Source organism: Anopheles gambiae, chromosome 3 (assembly GCF_943734735.2).
Source record: "Anopheles gambiae chromosome 3, idAnoGambNW_F1_1, whole genome shotgun sequence".
NCBI classification, from domain to species: Eukaryota; Metazoa; Arthropoda; class Insecta; order Diptera; family Culicidae; genus Anopheles; species Anopheles gambiae.
Window position 1 is genome coordinate 5,633,031 of NC_064602.1, and position 19,831 is coordinate 5,652,861.

The 19,831-nt window shown below is 53.2% G+C and overlaps 1 protein-coding gene across 2 annotated transcripts; it reads right to left on the bottom strand.

Moving 5' to 3' along the window:
- Nucleotides 1-360: 360 nt before the first annotated feature.
- Nucleotides 361-19,695, bottom strand: LOC1277853 (uncharacterized). 2 transcript variants are annotated; one of them, XM_061662961.1, is made up of 4 exons: nucleotides 19,567-19,695; nucleotides 14,756-18,398; nucleotides 5,832-9,014; nucleotides 361-3,994 (listed from the first exon to the last, which is right to left on the bottom strand). In XM_061662961.1, the coding sequence occupies exons 2-4, from the start codon at nucleotides 17,303-17,305 to the stop codon at nucleotides 1,841-1,843; spliced, it is 7,887 nt and encodes a 2,628-aa protein (XP_061518945.1). In that variant the 5' UTR covers nucleotides 17,306-18,398; nucleotides 19,567-19,695; the 3' UTR covers nucleotides 361-1,840. The 2 variants fall into 2 exon arrangements, with proteins under 2 accessions (XP_061518945.1, XP_061518946.1); XM_061662962.1 differs by having other exon boundaries at nucleotides 19,310-19,675.
- Between the last annotated feature and the right edge of the window lie 136 nt (nucleotides 19,696-19,831).

The following is a 19,831-nucleotide window of genomic DNA, read 5'->3' on the forward strand; positions in this document are numbered from 1 at the left end:
GGTGTACGGTCGACATGGTCAGCGAGTGTGGCAAAATGGAAGGAAGAGGGAAATTTAACTCAATGGAAACGGGATATTAAATGCACAAAAAATAAAGATGGAATTAAAACTGAAATTAGAAAGACAAAAAATTACAAAATTGTATTCTGCTAACACAAAACGTAACAGGTAGTAACGCTTACCTGTCAAACGCGACGTAACGGCGCGTAACGCCTGCAAAGCGCGCTCTCTTTTCAAGTGGGACGATGCTGCAAGCATGCTTCCTTACTTTGTTCGTAGTAATAAGTTTGAAAAAATCGCACCAAACATCTACACTAAAACAGAACCAAATAGAAAAAGGACACAACCATTGGCTATTGATTTCGTTTGCAGATTATTTCATCGTTTCACACGATCATGTGAATACGGTTTTATTTCATCATTCATTTTTCATGTTTCATCTTCATTATCATCATCATCAGCTTCGTCATATATCGAGAGTTTGTTCGTTTAGTCCAATCATCATCATCATCATCATTATCATCCATGCGTAATAGTAATTCATCATAGTGGGTTTTTCTTCCGGGCCCTTCCACGCGTTAAGGCTCCCACATCGCCTCTTAACTAGCCGCAAATATATGTATATATGTGTGTGTTTCTGTGTAATATTGTAGTTTTGTTTCGTAGATATTAGTTGCTTTTTTGCTTTGTTTTGTTCGTGTCGCCTCGTCTCTTCCTTCTATGCACTGCACCCGACCGACCGATACACGGTAGGAGAACCTCCGAGAGCAGGTTTATGTAGCAGAGAAAATAGTTTCTCGCTTAGTTTGCTTAAGTCAGCTGCTGCTGAAGCGGCTGGTTCGATGTCGCAAATATTCGCTCTATTTTAGGTTGGGATGAAATGTAATTGATTTTTCATCTTGTCTTACACCTGCTGTCACCTATCGCGTGCTCTTACTAATGTTTTTGCAACAATATTCCAATGTTCAACCGCAAACAACGCAAGCTAGTGAAATGAAGGAAGAGTAACCCTTTCTACTGCTTTACCCATTTTTTCCAATAAGAAACTCATCCATAGAAACTCAATCTTTCGGTGGATTTCTTCAATTTTCCATTAGGGTCTCACGCTCCTATTCCTCCAATTGGGATCTCTGATTTCGATTGAAAAAAAAGCAGAATTCACATACGATTTTCATTTCATTTCAAATATAATTCAACTTATTTTACGCAACGCAATAGCAAAAACAAAGTCCCTCGTGAGCGCACGGATATGCAAAAGGCAGTAAGAAATTAACAGAACTAAGCTCGGAGTGAGAAAAAAAAGTAAATATCAAGTTTCAAAGCCTTGAGAAAGCAAAAGAAATAAAGTAAGAAAAGCTAGATAAAACAACATACTAAAAGAGTGTGTGTTAGAAATACGCTGATACGATCACACAACCTTGTGGCAGGAAGGATAGTAAATTAAAAAAAGAAAACAAAAAATTGTAATGTGGCAGCGTTAGGGTCAGGTGTGAATTGATGAAAACAGCTTGTGCGCTTCTTGTAGAGCAATCAGAAAAGAGGATAAACTTAAGTTAAAACAACAGGCATATTCGAATGCAAGAAAACGTTTCGCGCATCCAAGATGGCCTATCAATTCGAATTCGACTGCAAACGCCATTTTATGGCGAGCAAAAAGTGTGTTCTTCGAATGCTTTTCGACAAATTTCAAAATGAGTAGTGCGCCACACATACTTCCTCCTCCCCTCTCTCTCTAAAGCGACAAAATTAAAAAGAATTGAAAAAAATAACACACAGCGTAAAATGTCCCTACTAAAAGAGCATTTAAAAGCCTTCAATTTAAGGGCGGCTACTCTGCCGTCTATGTTTCCTCGGTAGGCCCGGTTGGTGCGGCTGCCCAACGATCGGCATTACTGCTGGCCGTCGTCCAGATCGATGCCAGCTGGAACGGATTGTAGCCCGAGGAGGACGTAGAGGACGAGCCCGATGTAGCGTTCGACGAACCGGACCCAGTTGAAGTCGTTGATGCTGCGGCGGTTGCTGTTGCTGTTGCCTGGCCGGAGGTTGCATCGGTCGAGGAAGCGATGGCTACACTAGAAGCAGCGCCACCTTTACCAATCGCATCATCGGCTGAAAGTTGACGGATAAGTTGTTGCTGTTGTTGCGATTGTTGCAGCTGCTGCTGCTGCTGTTGTTGCTGGAGCCGATGCTGTTGAAGCAGCAGGTTGAACGTTTGCTGATCCTCCTCGTAAACCATGCGATTGGATGGCAAACCACCACCACCACCGTTACCACCCACCGCCGATGGGAGATGGTTAGAAAAGCCGGGCGGTGGTGCCACGGTGGTCTGGCCCGAGGACATTCCCGAGCCGAGCCACCCATCGGACAGGTTCGATGCTGCACGGTGGCCCAGTATAACGTCGGGTACGGTTTGATGCTGCAGCTGGCGAGCTTCCGCGGCAGCCATCGCGAGCTGAGACTGGAAGTGCAGTACCGATTCGTATGCTGCCAACTGCTGCTGTTGCTGCTGCTGTTGCTGGTGGTGATGCTGTTGTTGTTGCTGGTGCTGCTGATACTGATGCTGTGCATTGAGATTGTTCCACAGTTCGGCCGTGGTCCAGGGTTGGCTCATACCGCCGCCCTGGGAAGTCATCTGTTTGTGCGTAGACAGTGGCCATTGCAGATGCGCATCCATCGCGCTGTTCCAATCGTGCTGGTTGTGCTGTTGCTGCTGGGACAAATGTTGCTGCTGTTGTTGGTGACGAGAGCGATAGTGCATTTCCATAAAATCATTCTCGGCCGAGCTAACGCCACCCGGGTGATGATTGGAACCGTTGGACAGTCCCCCAATGGTGCTGTGATGATCGGCGCCAAATGGATGGCCAGCATTCGAGAGCAGCGAAGAGCCAATACCACGGTACGGATCGCTCTGCCGCTGGTGAATGTCCGCAAACGACTGCGAAAAGAAGCTGTCCGACTGATGCTGATGCTGTGCTCCACCACCACCGTTCATGCTCTTGCCGATGGTCGTAGTCGCCGCCGACGGGTCATTGCTACTGCCGCCCGACGACAGCTGTACCGGATTGTGTATAACGTGCCCACCGAACGGTTCCCAACACTTGGCCAAATTCGATCCACCCCGTCCACCCATCATCTGTGCCATCAGCAGCCCGTCCGCCTCTTCCCCATCACCGTCGGCACTGTTCGAGCCGGAGGGCGACTTCTTGGACGTGCCAATCGGACCGAGATCGGGCGAGCCGCTGGTCGCGACGAACGGAGCGGAGCATTCCTTCTCGAGCGTTCCGCCAAGATAGCTATCATCCTTCGACCGCTGTTCGGTATGATTCGCGACCGTTGTCTTTGTGCTAACGCTAGACACATCCTGCTGCAGCGAATGCAGTGGCTTTCGGTAGTGTTGTGTCGAGGGGGCGGCGACGGTAGTGCTGCCACCGGTTGAGCTTGTAGTCGTAGTCGGAAGTCCAAAAACGGTGCTGTTGCTGCTGCTCCCGCCAGGAGAGCGTTGAAGACTGGCGGAGGATTTGCTATTCGGTTGGGCGTTGCTGCCACCAAACAACATGAACGCCTCCATGCCGGGCATGATCGAGCTGATCGTGGATTGGGTGCCTCCTCCTCCTCCGGCCAGCTGCTTCGTTGCCGACGTTTGCGCAACGACATCGCTGAAGCTGGCACAGTTCTCACCCCAAACCGTGGCAGTCGAGGCAACGGGCACGGATGCGTTCTGCAGGATCGTGCCAAGCGTGGTCGATTTGTGCTGCTGCGAGGCGGGTGTGTTGAACTGCAGGGCGGTACCCTTGTACTGTTGCTGCGTGCCGCTGGATGCCACCGACGTCCCTTTGCCACCACCCTTCTTGCCTTGGTTCGGTTTTCGCTCGCGGCCCGGTGTTTTGCTGAACTTTTTGGCGGAGGACGACGACGACGATGACTGTTGGTGCTGCTGCTGCTGTTGTTGCGCCGGTTGTTGGTGGTGATGGGGCGGATTTAGTGACAATTCCACCTAAAACGAGCCAACAATAGCATCAGAAATCAGATACACACTCAGGTGAAGTCGCTAAATTGGACGGAGCGCGTTCTTATCAAGTGCGCAGCGACGCTATTTTAAGCTAGAGAACCAATCGCGTGACGTAATTTAATGTTATCAAAGTTCAAAGCTCCCTCTTACTACTCGTCGTTCTATTACACCTAGCGCCGGCCGGGAATCCAAAAACAAAAACCGAAAACAAACACCAAAGTGAAATGAAATCTAATTTTAACAAAGTCGTTTCTTCAACTGTTTCTCTCTTCCTGCCTAGTTCGTTGGCATGCATTCAAGCGGGCGGGGGGCAAAGATGGGTAAAGAACCCGAGGAGCATCATCTCATTGTTGCTCGACAACACTCGACACTCTGTGTACGGCTCCGTGCAGCATTACCAGAGGCCTGCGCCTCTGCGCCTTCATTACTTTCCCTTTTCTTTAAATGAAAACAAACCAAATTGTATGCTTGCCTTGCCTTGCTCATCAAGAAAGCACGAGTTGAATAAGAATGCCGCTGTGTTGGACGTAATAAAAGAATAAAACAATACGAACAACAATCAGCACCATTGATTGTTGTCGTGCTCTTGCCGGGTTGGATGAGATTTCCCGTGCATCACCCGACCGCACGACGGCAAGAAGTGAGCCGAGGCAGCGGATCTATTAGATCGATTCATTCCCCCCAACTGACGACACCCGATAGACAGGCATGACACCACGACCGCCGCGTGTGTGTGTGTCGTGCTGTTTGTTTTTCGGTTCTAAAATAAATACAAACATTCTTGATGGGCACACAGAGCGTCGTCACAAATCTGTCGTGGTCTCATCGGTCTCAAAAAGGTGAACAGAAGGCAATCAGTTCCCTATCTTCCGCTGCATTCTCCACAGTAAAAACTAGCGCATAACTGCAGTCAAGCATGTTTCTGCAGCACGAGCAGCCTCTCCTTTCGCTGTGTGCGTGTAAAGAATGTCACCGCGCTAAACGTGTGCGCGCCCGCTCGCCTTGCTGTTGCGCGTAACATTCCATGGAGCCGCGCGGCGCACATGGATGACCAGCCGCGCACACTACACCACGTGCGTCACACTGTTTTTTCTGCCTTTCCGCGCAACAACCGCATGTCTTACCATCGCCGATTCCCTCCCCGCATCACCATCACGTCCGTTCCACAAACGGAGCGGCTCACGTGCAGCCAGCACCAGTGCCGGACGCACGAGAGAATATATTATGCCGCGCGAGCGCATGCGTAACGATCGCTAAAACGTACCAGCCGTACACAGCAACAAAGGCAAAGAAGAGGCAAAAGAGGCCTCCAACAGGGGCATCGCACACAGCAATTTCAGTACCAAACACAACACACGGCGCAATGATAATAAAACAAACACAAACGACGCATAAGTGTGCAGCCTTTCGGAGGCACGAGTCAAGACCCCCCACACCACCAGCGGGCCAGCGACACATCGGTCAAACATTGTGGCGGTGGGCGGGGCAAAAGATTGTGGCCATTAATCGTCTCGTTCGCTATCGTCAATCAACCTGAGGGTTTCCTTACGTCTCTCACTCTCTCTCTCTTACTCTTTCGCTCGTTTGCTATCATCCCCCCTTCTAGCGAACTGATAAATGAACCTATCAAACAAAATTTCAGCTGATTCTACCGCCCCAAAGGGCTTGTTGTTGTTGTGTATCGTCGCGATGGTGCTGCGCTACCGATTGTAAAGATTGACCTTACTGATAAAGACATTCGCCAACGCAAACCTCTCCTGCTTAGGGGGGGGGGGCATGAACAATGATTATGACTTTTAATAACAAACAAACTGAGCCGTACCTGCTGCTGTGCATTTCCGTTTCCGATGGGCAGCTGCTTTTCGGCGCCGATGATGTTACTACCGCTGGAACTGTTTTCCTTGCCAAGACTGTCGCCAGCAAACGGGTTGCTCTTTTCGCTGGCAGTCTTCAAGCCCGCATCTTGCTGTTTGATCGCCTTCGTGGAGTTTCCGCTACCGTTTGAGGTGCCCAGCTGCTTGCCACTCGCAGTGCCATTTGTAGTACATGACGATGCTGTTGTTCGAGCCTTCCCTGGGATATCCTTTGCTGAATGTTGCTGCTGCTGCTGCTGTGGGGATGACACCGACTCCTTCACGGATGGCGGTCCAGCTCCAACGACCACCGCAGTTGACGCGATCGCTTCCGCCGAGGCTTTCTGACTAGTATGCGCTGCGGTTGTTACTGTAGTAGTGGTAGTGGTAGTAGTAGCGTTAGTTGCTCTCGACAGTGTGTTGGCGACGGCAAACACGGAGGCCAGCGACACAACCACCGATTCGTAGCTGACCGGTAGGCTTTTCGTTTTCTTTACGCTCGTTTTGGCCGCTGTCGCTGGCTCGCGTTCTCGGCCCTGCTTCGCTTGATGATGACTCTGGTGGTGATGATGCTGCTGCTGCTTGGACGTCGGCGATGGGGACGAGGACGACGAGGACGTCGTCGAGGCAGCGGACGATGATGACGATGATGACGACGGCGACGATGCGTTTGACGACAGGGAGATCGAAGCGATCGATAGGCCCTGCTGCTGCTCCTCACCCGCGTACGATGAGGACGACGATGATGATGACGACGAGGACGAACTGGTGGTGGACGACGCCGAAGAGGTCGAGTGGTGATGTTGCTTGCTGTTGCTGTTGTTGTTGTTGGCGGATGAATTTGATTCAAGCACGCCGGTTAAGTCACTGGTTGCGGAGCTGTTCGGTGCTGCTGCTGCTGTACCGCCCTTCGCACCGAACGCTCCAGTCTTTGCCGTTTTGCTACATTCCGTTTCGGATGTCGACGAAGTCGGGGATTTCGTTCTGTCTTTGGTTGCACCGGACGAGCTTCTGCTGTCTCCTTTGCCGTTGGGCGAGTCTGGTGAACTGGGGGCGGCGGTGGCGGGTACGACCGCTGGCTCCTTGGAGGGTGTTATCGAGCGGCGGCTTTTCGTTACGGACGATGACGTCAAGGAGGTGGATTTGCTTCCGTCCACCGGTGATGCTGAGGACGATCCCTGCGTGGCCGTCGAAATCGATGCAGCGACAACGACGGGTTTGGTCGACGCACCAAGCTTTGATGTGAAGTCGCTCCAGCTACGATTGAATCGACTGGCGGCCGTACTTGCTCCTCCTCCTCCACCATCTCCTGCCGTTGCCGCACTGCCGTTCTGTAGTCCCTTTGCGTGCGTTCCATTCTTGCGGTCCGGTTTCCTGCGCGTTATCACGCTCGACGAGGTGCTACTGTTACTGCTAATCACGCTACTGCCACCGTTCTGATTTGCCTTCATGTCCTTGCCGCTCGCTTCCCGACTCGCACCCTCTCCCCCTGTGGTGGTTGTGTGCTGCAGCGCGATCTGTCGCAGGTCAAGCGGCGGCTGCAGCGGGCCTCGCTCGCGCACGTGGCTCAAAAAATGCGCCCGCAGCAAACGGTTCGCCTCGAGGACGGCGCTCGCCAGCGTGCCGAACAGGGCCGTCGGCAGCACGACGATCAGTATCGTGCGCAGCCAGTACTCGAACCAGGGCCGCGGCAGCGACCGATTGCACACGTCCAGCCGCTGCATCGGTACCGTGCCGAGCAGCGTAAAGTTCACCGGGAAGTGGTTAATGTTCGTGTCGAAGTGCAGGACGCGCGTGACGCGCGACAGCGTAAAGTCGGGCGCGAACGCGATCTCGATCTTGCGGCTCGCGTTCGGCGCCAGCTCGAACGGCGCACAGTCCAGCACCTTGAAGCCGAAGCCCTCGCACGGTGCGTCCTCGATCCGGATGCCGGATATCAGGATCGGCACCTCGCCGTAGTTGCGCGCGGTGAACGTGCGCCGCGTCTCCACCACGAACTCTTCCTGCTCCGGTTCGCCTGCTCCCGGCGTCGTGCTGCCGGCGGTGCCCACCGGTTCCTCTTCCTCCTTCGCCGTCTGCTGCTGTTGCCCGTTCGCGTCCACCTTGTACTGCTTGTAGGCGCCGCTGTTGCTACTGCTGCTGCTAGTGCCACCACCGCCGCCCTCGGACCGCAGCTTCCGGTACCACTGGTCGTAGCACGGTCGCACATGCTTCTCGGTAATCTCGAACTGCAGGGCGGTGGGCGAGCCGGGCCGCCGGTTGCCAAACTTGAACAGCGGCACGACCGCGCGCGCCTGTATCCAGGCGGCGTCAATTAGCGTCAGATTGTTGCGCATGTACAGCACGGTCGAGTAGGTGCCGGGCTGCTGGGCACTAAACTTGACCGCGATACGCAAAAACGACTGCGGCTTCACGTAGTTCACGTAGATGTCGTCGCTGTCGAACAGGAAGAAGGAGAACACGCTCTCCTCGCTGAGCGTGCAGTTGTCGCAGGCGGTTAGCACCTCGGGCGGCAAATTGATTCCGCCACCGCCCGTGCCTCCTCCTCCACCGTCCACTATCGGCTGGCGGCCGTGGATGGCGACGTCGTGCAGCACCAGATGCACGAACAGTATCTGGTCCGACGGGTTGTTGATCGTGATGAGCCGCACCGCCTCCTGCTCCACCTGCAGCGTCGGAAAGAACACATTCTCGTCCAGCAGCTTGGGCCACACCAGATCGACGCTCGCGTTGAAATCGAACCGCCGGCTCGACTCGGCCAGCACCTGAAAGTGGACGCTGGTGAGCCGCTGGCGCATCTCGGCGTACCGCTGCAGCTGCTGCAGCAGCTTGTCGCTGTCCAGCCGCCGGTACTGCTCGTAGCAGTCGAGCGTGGCCATCCACTTGACGCCGAACGGTTTCGAGAGCAGATCGAAGCTGCTGTAACAGTCGGCCGTCGGTGCGCAGTGCGCTTTCGGGTCGAGTGTCATCCGTCCGATGCTGGTGACCGTGTCGGGATGGAGCGTGACCGGTTGGTTCGGTGCGAGCGGGCGCTGCTTGTCCGGCGACAGGAACTCGTAGCTCAGCCCGGGCACGTCCGTGCGGATGCTTTCGATCTGGATCTTGGTCGGGAAGCTGGAGGCGGCAAGCAGCGACAGCGAGCACAGCTTCCCCTGTGCAGCGAAGGGAGAAAACGAGAGAAAAATAGAAAGGCGAGAATGAGCATCAGTCACACAAACGCAAACACACAAACTAACCAGTTTGAGAAAAGTGAAAGCAATTGTGAAACGGTGTTGGCGTCTTAAGAGGGACATTTACATATTTTGCCGGGTTTTTGTTTGTTTCTTTTTGCGATTGCTGGTGAGCTTTCAGTTAGTGGGTTTGGTTTGGAATTGGACTGTCGTGAGGATGGCGTAGAGAGAAAGGAAAAGAGTGCAATGCTAAAAATGGTTCCGAGTCGAGTGCTAATTAATCAAATCGATACAGAACAACAGCAATCACGAACCGGTCTTCTTATTTGTGGCATAATGACCTATTCACGCACTCGAATAAATAATCCTTGACGAGCGGGTAGACTAGAAAGGAACATTGAATTCATGCAAGATCGAGAATACATGCATAACCTTAATCCCTACTTTCGTCCAGTAGGAAATCGATTCTTCTTCTTGTCCTCTCTCTCCCCATTTCCTTAGGCTCATTTACAGTTGATTAATTGACAAAAATATGGAACGAAACGCACAAATAGGCTTGCTGCATGCTTTTTTACATCTACAAACTAGTGATGTGCTCTCTGAAGCGCACCCATGAGCCCGATCCTACTCCGAATATTATTAGTCCGATTTTGACTCCGGCAAAATGGGAACCATTTATTCCGCCCGCAGTCGAAATCGTTCGAAGTTGTCCGGAGTCGTCCGTAGTCGTCCGCAGTCGTCCGGAGTCGTCCGGAGTAGTCCGGAGTCGTCCAGAGTCGTCAGGAGTCTTCCGCAGTCGGTCGGAGTCTTCCGCAGTCGTCTGGAGTCGTTCGGAGTTGTCCGGAGTCGTTCGGTGTCGTTCAGAGTCGTTCGGAGTCGTCCGGAGTCGATCGGAGTCGTCTAGAGTCATCCGAAGTCGTCCAGAGTCGTCCGGAATCGCCCGGAGTCCTTTGGAGTCATCGTCCGGAGTCGTCCGAAGTCGTTCGAAGTCGCCCGAAGTCGTCCACAGTCGTCCGGAGTCTTCCGGAGTCTTCCGGACTCCCCGAGTTGTCCGGAGTCGTTCGGAGTCGTCCGGAGTCGTCCGGATTTGTCCAGAGTCCTCCAAAGTCATCGTCCAGAGTCATCGTCCGGAGTCGTCCAGAGTCGTCCGAAGTCATACAGAGTCGTTCGGAATCGCCCGGAGTCCTTCAGAGTCATTGTCCGGAGTTGTCCGAAGTCGTTCGAAGTTGTCCGGAGTCGTCAGGAGTCATCCGGAGTCGCCCGGAGTCCTTTAGAGTCATCGTCCGGAGTCGTCAGGAGTCGTTCGAAGTTGTCCGGAGTCGTCAGGAGTCATCCGGAGTCATCCAGAGTCGTTCGGAGTCCTCCGAAGTCGTCTGAAGTCGTCCGAAGTCGTCCGGAGTCATCCGGAGTCGTTCGAAGTCGGAGTCGTCCGGAATAATTCGGTTTTCCAGATAATGCTGAGCAGATCTACTTTCCGGAGTTGGTTCCGAAATTATCGGAGAATTGGATTGGAGTCGACTCCAGATTTTGGCCAACTTTACCCATCACTACTAAAAATCACCCGACGACACACGACGACTAGGGCGCCTTGTATTTAGGCTTGCAATCGTGTCAGGGGGGACGGCCTACCACACCGACCGGGCGCCACCACCAGGAAGGGGGTTCCTGGTGTTAATACGATGATGATAATGATGTTATCGATTGTTTGAATGCAGTGCAGCTCGCGCGAGCTTTTTTCCTTAGCTTTTGCCTACTCCACACAAACATTGGCGTTGTAAATGTTGCACACCGCGCGCGCCGTCCATTTGACGGCGATCATTATCAGGTGATGTTGATGGCGTTTGATGATGATGTTTTGCCCTCCAACAACTCGTCCATCCCGAATGTTCCACAGGCTGAAATTCAACACACAGACTTTAGACGGTGTGTGTGTGTCCCAGTTTCTAGCCACCGTTTGCCATCCGGAAGATCGATCGATCGACACACTTCCATGCCGGAAAGATTATTCGATTAACGATGTAACGAGCGAATCCCGTGATCATCAGCAGCACGGCACCATCTCGTCATTATCAGCTGATTTGTCTGGAAGTTACAAAACTCAGCTCCGAACGACGACGCCAACGACGACGGGAGAGTATGACCATGGCAAGGCCACAAACCGAAAACAGAGTCCACCGTCTTATCAGTAGCAACGGTCTGCCTCTCCCCTTATAAAATCAACATCTCCTCCTCTCTCATCCCTATCTCAAAAGCTTCTTGTACTACTTGGTGTGTTTATTGTTGTTCTGTGCTTTTCTCTGTGCGCTTGCGGTTGCGCGTCTCGTCTTACGCAGCAGCGGCAACGCGATTTGAATCTGCGGCTGATAATCAGCGCAACAAACACAAAACGTGCCCCCGCGCCCGACTGTCACGGCTGCTGCGCGGATTGTGATGCAAAACCACAACCCAAACGGTCAACCGGAAGATGTGTATCGAACCACAAAAACCTTGTCAAATGGGAACAGTAACGCCTGGGACGACACAAAAGCCAAGGGAGGGAAGGTTCAAATAAAGTGCAAACCGATTGCGCAAACACACACACAGCAGTGGTGCTACTGTACGATAAGCCTGCCTTCGCATAAAGGTGTGGGTTCAGTGCATCTACGTGGGAGGACTGAAAAGCCTTCGCCCCCAAGGTGTCTGGGTCAAAAGATGATGCTCTATTTAAATTACCTTCCAGCTAGACCTGTCTAACCATTGAACCATTTCCCTCCTGCACGATCAGATACTGTCCCTACACCCTCCCTCCCTTTCTTATCTCGCGGCTGGTACGACACGATAAAAATGCACAAAATGCCCCAGCGGCCGTTGGGTCGTGCGCTTTATCACACGTTGAAGCTAAAATTGGAGCAAAAGCCGTGGGCACGTGAGTTTATCGCAATTGAACGCTACACGATATCGGGCAAAAGAGCTTGGACACAATTCCTCCACTCATAGCAACAACCAGTTCCAGTTCCAGCTGGACGTGAAAAGCTTATCGACTGACGGCTAGGTGTGCTCCACCGAAAAAAACGATTGATTTTCTCGCATGTCTCTTCAAGCACAAGTACCTTCCAAGATCATTCGTTGTACTTATTTCTAGCTTCACACTTCAAAGTAATCGAGAGAGAGAGAGAGAAAAAATCGAAGCACCATAATTATAACAACCCACTTCAGACGCACAATCTACAATCATCTGTCAATTCGAGACTGGAGTTTGGAGTGTGTCGTCTTCACCCCATCGTCCCTACTCTCTCTCTCTGTCACAGAGCACAATATCACGTGCAGAAAACGGAACTAACCCTCCACACTTTATCTCAGGTGTGAACTGCGCATTACCAATGAAATTTAGACAACAATTCTAGAGAGATTGACAGCTGGCCAAACGCACAAAACAACGCAGAATACGACCTCGTACGATCAGTGAAAAGCTTGTCCAAATCAAAAGGGTGTTTTTGCTCAATTAAATGCGTCGTTTCTTGCAGCAGATATTCCAGACGCCACTAATCAGGGGGGAAAAAGACCCCTACATCCAATGCCTGTGGCTGTTGCTGCTGCTGCCGCCGTTTCAAGGATACGCGCACACACTGTATGGTGCCGCATCTTCTTCGGGCGCTAATTTGCATACAGCAGCTGGCCACTTAAAAGTATGGTCAACCGATGGAAATGTCACCCATCTGATCAAATCACCTGCGCGTTTCGTTCATTTCCGTGTAATATCCGCGCTTTTATTTCGGTCCGGTTGTCGGGGTTTTTAAATATTTATGATTGAAACGACGAAATAGCAGCTCCATCCGGACCATTTTGAGGGGAAATTCCGCTGCTTTGTTAATACTAAAATTAGATAATTTAATAAAAAAAACATGCTTATGCACTTGATATAGAAAACGGTTATGAAAACTGTTTGAAAACATAATTCAAAACAACCGTCCAACACAATTCGTTCTACTCAATTTATTTCCCAAGCTTGAACAAGAAAAGTCAGGCCCTTTCCGAGTCATTGGGGAAGGGCTGATTCCCACCCCGGCTTTACAAGCACACATTAAGAACTTTATCGCATAAATAATTATGTGTACAAGAAACAAAAAAGTACCACCACTCAACTCAAAACGCAAAACGCAACAACAACCGCAAGCAAAACCATCTTGGTGTTGGGCCTCCTTTTAAGCTTGTCGCGAGAGTTTGTCGCGTAATTTGTTTTTGCCTCTACCACTCTCGCGCTGCCTTGCTTCCACGGGTTCTCTCGCGCAGCGCAACATTCGATAAGGTCACATTGGGCGGGAGAGCTTAGAAGGGTCCCCCCCGCCGCCCGGTATGGTCCAGGGGGGGTTCTCCCTTTCTTATCAACCGCCTAATCTATGTTATTAATCTAATAACTTTAAGGCAAAACCATTTTTTTCCTCCTCTCCCGATAGAGTGAACATGTTTTTGGATCGCTTTTAGGTAAGCGCGCAAGAGTTTTCACACTACAGTGTTTCTGTTTTTTAAATACATTAGTGCAGCAACTCAAAATAAACACCATTCACCAACCGATAACCGGCTGTGGGGAAATTACGACAGGAAAATCCAAAAAACTATTTTTATTGCAATCGTATTTCAATGGGATGATTTGAGCAAAAGCTGTAAAATATGTGAGACAAATCTAAAAACTTCATCAAAAAAAATGCTATCGTCTCGCATTTCCAATCCAAAACCAGACCCTGGGTCTGGGTCCTCCGACAAGCAAAACATACATTTAGCATACAATTTGTCGCCAGCCAGCTTCAACACAATAGTCCGCCACAGCACACACCGACAACTCGTTTGCGAACTTGTTTCTCCGAGCGATTGGTCCACCAACCAACCAACTCGCCACCACATTGACTTCTCGATCGACCGCCCGGCCCCCCGTTTTTACTTATTTAGCGATCTTCGCAAAATCCAGCACCATTAATGGAGATTTTTGGTGGCGTTACGACCAGACCGACCGACACAGACGATCGTCGAGTCCGTGGTGTTTGGGAGACTTGGGGTTTCCTTCCTTTTGGGGGCGCCTTTTGCTTTAGCCATGGGGACGACAAAAACCCTCACAGTGTTAAACTTTCACTTAGACAGAACACCAAAAATAAAACACGCCAGGCGAAACACCACTTTTGGAAAGAGTGGGTGAGACCGGCCGGGTGGTTGTGACCCGATCCCCCGATTCAAAACCAAGGATTTCAGTCCATACAGCAGACGGCACCGTACAACCCAAATACGAGCGATCGTATTTGAACCCAAATTCGTCACGCTTTGGAAGCATTTTTCCTGTTCCCTCTTTTCCGTTTGCCACTGTTTTAATGTGCTAATTTATGATCCTTGAAGAGCGTTAAACTGTTGCAGATGTAGTGGGGAATTGCGTTAATTACTTTTGGTTTTGTATGGGCCTGCGCTATCCAGTCATGAGCTCATTGTAACAATTTGCGCAAAGTGAACAGCAACTTGACTTAAGGCCAGAATGGTTTATTTACATTCTAGCTATAGTTTCATTCTATCCAGAAAGCAATACTTCAAGCTGGTTGTTCCAGAAGCAAATTCAGTCGTTGATCCTCTACTAAGTCCATTCCCATTGGTTGCCATCACCCACTGCCTCCATAAACGGCACCCAAGCCACCTTCGCTTTAACCCTGCAACAAACATTCCTCTACCACCTGTGCACACCACAACCACAAACAACAGTCACTTACCGGAAAACAATCCTCAAAGCGCAACCGCTCACGCATCAGGTGCAGCTCGCCGACGGCCGTGGTGAACCGGAGCGGCGTCACGATCTCCTCGTAGTCCGTCTTGACCGTGAACCGGCCCTGGTAGCTGTCGATGGTGCCGCTCTGCACGCTGATCTGGTAGACGATCCACTCGCCCGGCTGCACCGTGTGGCAGAACACGAGCCCGTCCAGTCGCAGCGGCCCACAGCCCCGCAGTATGACCGTGATGGTGGGCGCCCCGACCGCCGCATCGGACGTGATCGCGCCCTTCCAGTGGATGATCGGTATCGGGACGGGGTTGGGATTGCGGAACGCGACCAACGCTTCCCCGATCGTTGCAATGGGCAGCACGCCAAAGTCAAGTTCTTGTTGCTGCTGCTGCTGCTGCTGCTGCTGGCCCGCCCCTTTGTCCAGCGATGGAGGTCGCACCAGCCCGGTTGCTGTGAGCAGTGACGCATCGCGCACCGTCGCCGACAGTAACCGCTCCAACCGTCCACTGTACCCGAGCACCGGCAGCTCGTAATCGCTGATGTTCGTCGCGAGCCTTAGCGAGGTGGAAATGGTGAAGGGCTCGGTGCTCCACTGCACCCCATCCTCCACCTTGCGGGTGATACGCAGCAGCGTTCGCTCTTCGTTCGGTCGCAGCACAACCGGCCGGAAGCCCTCGATCGCAAAGTACCGCCGGCAGTCCTCCGGTACGCTCACGTTCGTGATGGACAATGGCACGTTGAAGTGGTTCCGGATGACCAGCGGGCGGTCTTCCTCGTCCTGCCGAGCGAGCTTCCCGTCCGGGGTCGCCGGCAGCAGAAACCGCAACACTTCCTCGTTGTACTGGATGCTGCCCTTCAGCACCTCGCCCGCGAACGGTATCGAGTAGATGCTGGTCACCACCTTCGACGGCCGGCCGTTTGCGTCCGTCCCGGCGCCTTCCTCCGTGCCCGCTGCATCGTACGTTGTCGCTCGGATAGCGATCGTTTCGTCCTCGTTCCGTCGACCGGCAGCAGCAGCTCCTGTCGTGTCATGTTCCTCTTCCTGTTGTGGCTGCTGCTCGCCATCCTCTTCTGCGCCGTCCTCTTCATCACCAGTCCCCTGTTCTCCTCCGTCCGATGCGGACAGGATCCGTTCCAGGTTGAGCAGTATCCGTCCGCTGATGTGGCGCCGCTCGCTCGTCAGCTTGGACCAATCAAACTCGACGTGCAGCGTGGGGCCGTCCAGCACGAGCACGTGCATGCACAGCACCGACTCGATATCGTCCGCCTGTACACCCCAGCTCTTCACGCGCACCAGCTGGCTGCCCGAGTTGTGCAAATCCACGCTGAGTCGCGTCACATTGCGCCCGCTCCGCACACTCAGCCCAAACTCGCTGTCCTCCACCGGGGCTGCCAGTGCCGAAGCGGCCGTCGACCGTCTTGAAGATGCTGCTGTTGCTGTGGCCGCCCCAGGCCCTTGGCTCGTCCCCGCCGCCTCCGACATGGACGAGGTGACGCCCAGCTCCAGGAACGGTATGCGCGAGTACAGCCCCGTCTCCTTCGCGATCTCCACCTCGATCGGCACCACCAGCATCTTGTCGACGAGGGCCGGATTGGCCGGCCCGCCTGAGATCTTGATGCGCACGTACGCGATGTGGTGGCCGGGCGTGCGCGCATGAAACCGCACCCGTATCACCGTGCGCGTACTGTGCGCCGGCACCTCCCACAGCTGCTGCGGGCCCTCCTGGCCGCCGCTCGGCAGCTCGAGCTGAAAGTTCCCCCCACTGCTGTACACCTCCACTATCTGGAGCGGCGTGTCGTGCGGGTTGTACAGCGTGATCTCCGGCGAGAGCGTCGCGTTGAGCGGCGCCTGCAGCCCGACGAGCGGCCGCAACCGGTACGGACATTCGGCGCCCTCGCCCCGCACCGCGTACCGCAGCATGCCGAAGGAGGTGTGCACGAGCAGCGAACCGTCGGCCGGGCCGAGCTTGCGGGGCAGAAACACCACGCTGAACGTGGTGTTGCCGCCCGGCGGGATCATCTTTTCCTTGAAGTACGAGCTGGAAAACTCCGCCGCACTGCCGGAGATGGAGCCCAGGTAGACGCTGCGGTTTTTGTGCCGGTTCAGCAGCACCACCGGCTGGTTGTGCGGGTCGCCGATCGACCGCTCGGCAAAGTTGAGCTGGGGCGGGTGAAAGAACAGATGGATGGTTGCCTCCTCGCTGAGCGTTTGCTGCGGGGACGCCCCGAGCAGCGCCCCGTCCTCGTCCAGCATGATGCCGTCGATCAGGGTGGAGGAGGGGGAGGATGCCGACGAGCCGGACTGAGCGGCCGCCGTCGACTGGGCGGTGGACGAGGTGGAGCCAGAAGCCGATCTGTCCTCCGGCGTGGCTGCCACCGTGTGAAAGTGCACCTGCGAGTTGAACTGAAACAGGACGAGCACCGCCAGCCCCAGGACACGTGCCGTCCATCGGTGATGTCGGAGGCTACTGCTGCTTCTACTGGTTGTTCGCCTGCCGCAGCCATTGTGCTGCTTCGCTGCGCCGCCGCCTACTGTGAACATGTTGGTCGCTTTGGTGTGATGCCGTCTTAAGGGTGGCCAATGTTGCTGCTGCTGCTGCTGCTCGTCGTCGCGCCGTCGAAGCCAGGTTTGCCGCGATTGTCGCGATGTCTACACATACACTTACACCTTCCCAACGTGTGGTTGGCCCTCACGCAACGCCCTCACACACTGCACTTGATACGCTCCCAAACACTCTTTCTCTTTGTATTCGGATTTTTTCTTCTTCTGTCACCACACTACCACGCGCGGACGAATTGCCGATTAATAAACGTGCGTGAGAGCTGCAGCTGCTGCTGCTGCTGCTGCCTTCTTCTGCTTCTTACTCTTCTTCACTCTAGGGATGCAACTCTGCATACACACACACACACTGTCGCACACACAGAAAAAGACCTACTTTGAGCGCGCTCAAGGATGCACACTCGGTGGGGCCCCCGGCGTGTTGTGCTATTCGCGTTTGTTTCACTCACTTTCTTCTTCCTGCCTCCTTCTTCTTCTTCTTCTTCTTTTTTCTCTCTTTCTCTCTCTCACACACAGACACACGCTTTCCTCTATTTATTTTTGTCACTCACTTTTCACCACACTTCTTCGCGTGTACCGGCACTGCAACTGCAACTGCTGCTGCTGCTGCTGCTGCTGATGCGGCCGCTGTTTGTGCTGGTCGTGGTGCTACTGCTGCTGCTTCTACGGTTGCTGCGTTGTTTCGCTGGTGCTGGGCAGCTGATAGGCGAAGCAAGAAGGTTCGCCGCATTTGGCTGATTGTTGCCGGGCAGAAGAGGAACTGACGGCGACGACCGGGACGACGATGCCAGCCAGCAGTTCATATTTTCGGGTCCGCTACCCGCTTCCCAACGTAGTTTCGTATATCGGTGTGTGTTTGTGTGCGTTTCTGTCTTCGCTTTCGGAACGCGTTTACATTCCATCCGCCAGCGCCAGTACCATTGCACTCTGCTGGAGACCAGATGGCGCACACACGGTCCGGTGTGTCTCTCCGTTGTCTCTTCCGTTTCTTTGCTCCGTTTTTTTTCGCAGCCTTGTGGTTCGCTACAACTAAAAAACCACATGCACTCACGCACACACACACTCTCACGTTTCGCTGTTAGATCGAAGAGGCGAGAGGAAGAGGGAAGAAAAGAAGATAGAATGGTGATATGTTGCGGCGTTGTACCGGGCCTTTAGTATGATCAACCAATGATGAGATAAAAAGGCGGAACACAACAAACCACGCGCACGAGGTCACACACAAGTGACACAAACAACACTACGCACGCACACACACGTACGCAATAGGAAGATTTCCATCAAAAACCGCGTGTGACGGGAGCGCTTCGAAAGCTTCAGTTTTCTGCAAAAAGTAGTTGCTGAAAAGATGTTCCCCCCACCCCACACCGAGGAACGTCAGGTGATGATGAAGCACCCAAGAATCAATCAAACAGAACAACAGACGGCCTGCTTTTCGGGGTAATCGGCGCCGAGTTACGGCGAACAACCAGTTGCCATCGAGGAAATTTCGTTTTTTTTTGCGGCTTTGCCAGAAAGGGACAGAAGATGGATGTAACGCTGCAGGTAGAGAACAACACACCACTACCACCACCACCATCGCCGTGTGTCCTTCCTATTGCGCTCGCGGCACGCGCTGTACGGACGGTAAGGGAGGGAAGGGGATGAGGGGGGCGCGCGCGCAAAAAAGGAGCTTGCGGACCCCCTCGCTTAGCGAACGCGTATCTGTCAAGCAGGCCAAGGAAATTCATCATCCGATTGACTCGTCCCCGCTAGTGCCATTGGCAGGCAGGCAGGCAGCACCACCATCGCGCCACCGCGCACACACACCCGCCCGACCCGAAAACTATATCGCAATCTTCTCGACTCGCGCTCGATACGCTCGTGTACACTGAAGGTGGTGCTGGCTGCTGCTGCTGCTACTGCTGGCTGCCTTTTCGCACACGGCCAAGATGCTACATTTCCGTAAATAAGTTCGCGCGGCTAATGCAATGTGAGAATTTTCACCCGTCGATACGACCGACACACACACACACACACACAACCCGAAGAGGGAGGCCACCCGACGAGACACCCCGCGCGCGATATTTGCAACAGGATTTTGCGTATGTGTGTGCGCGCCTCTCTTGCACGGGACCACCAAATGCAGCAGCGGTGCAGCTAGCAGGCGATTTGGCTTTGGCTGTTGCAGTTTGCCCTCGATATCACACACGCCAGAGCTAGTCCCGTCCGCGCTTGCGGGTCGATTTTCACAGCACGCGTACCGTTTTCCTTGCTCGCGACACTATTGTTTTTCCTCTTTTCCTGCAAACTAAATCTCGCTCGATCCTGTCCGTGGTTCTTCACGCGCACGATTCATCCGAATCGCTCGACTGACGTACGGGGCGCCCCGTTGGACATGGCGAGGGTTTTTGACGTTCAAAAATTGCTGCATCTCGCTCATTTTCTTTAGCCATCCTTTACTCGCTTGCAGTGCTCGTTTTGAGGTGAGCTTTTGTGCCCCCCTTCTCTCTCTTCGTTCCAAACACT

What these genes read in the sequence shown, in the direction of transcription:
- LOC1277853 (XM_061662961.1), bottom strand. Translation starts at nt 17,305, where the DNA reads ATGTTCACAGTAGGCGGCGGCGCAGCGAAGCAGCACAATGGCTGCGGC. An exon ending in GCTTTGAGGATTGTTTTCCG is followed by an intron (nt 9,015 to 14,755) that starts GTAAGTGACTGT and finishes TTCGCTGCACAG; the next exon opens with GGGAAGCTGTGCTCGCTGTC. An exon ending in ACGGAAATGCACAGCAGCAG is followed by an intron (nt 3,995 to 5,831) that starts GTACGGCTCAGT and finishes GGCTCGTTTTAG; the next exon opens with GTGGAATTGTCACTAAATCC.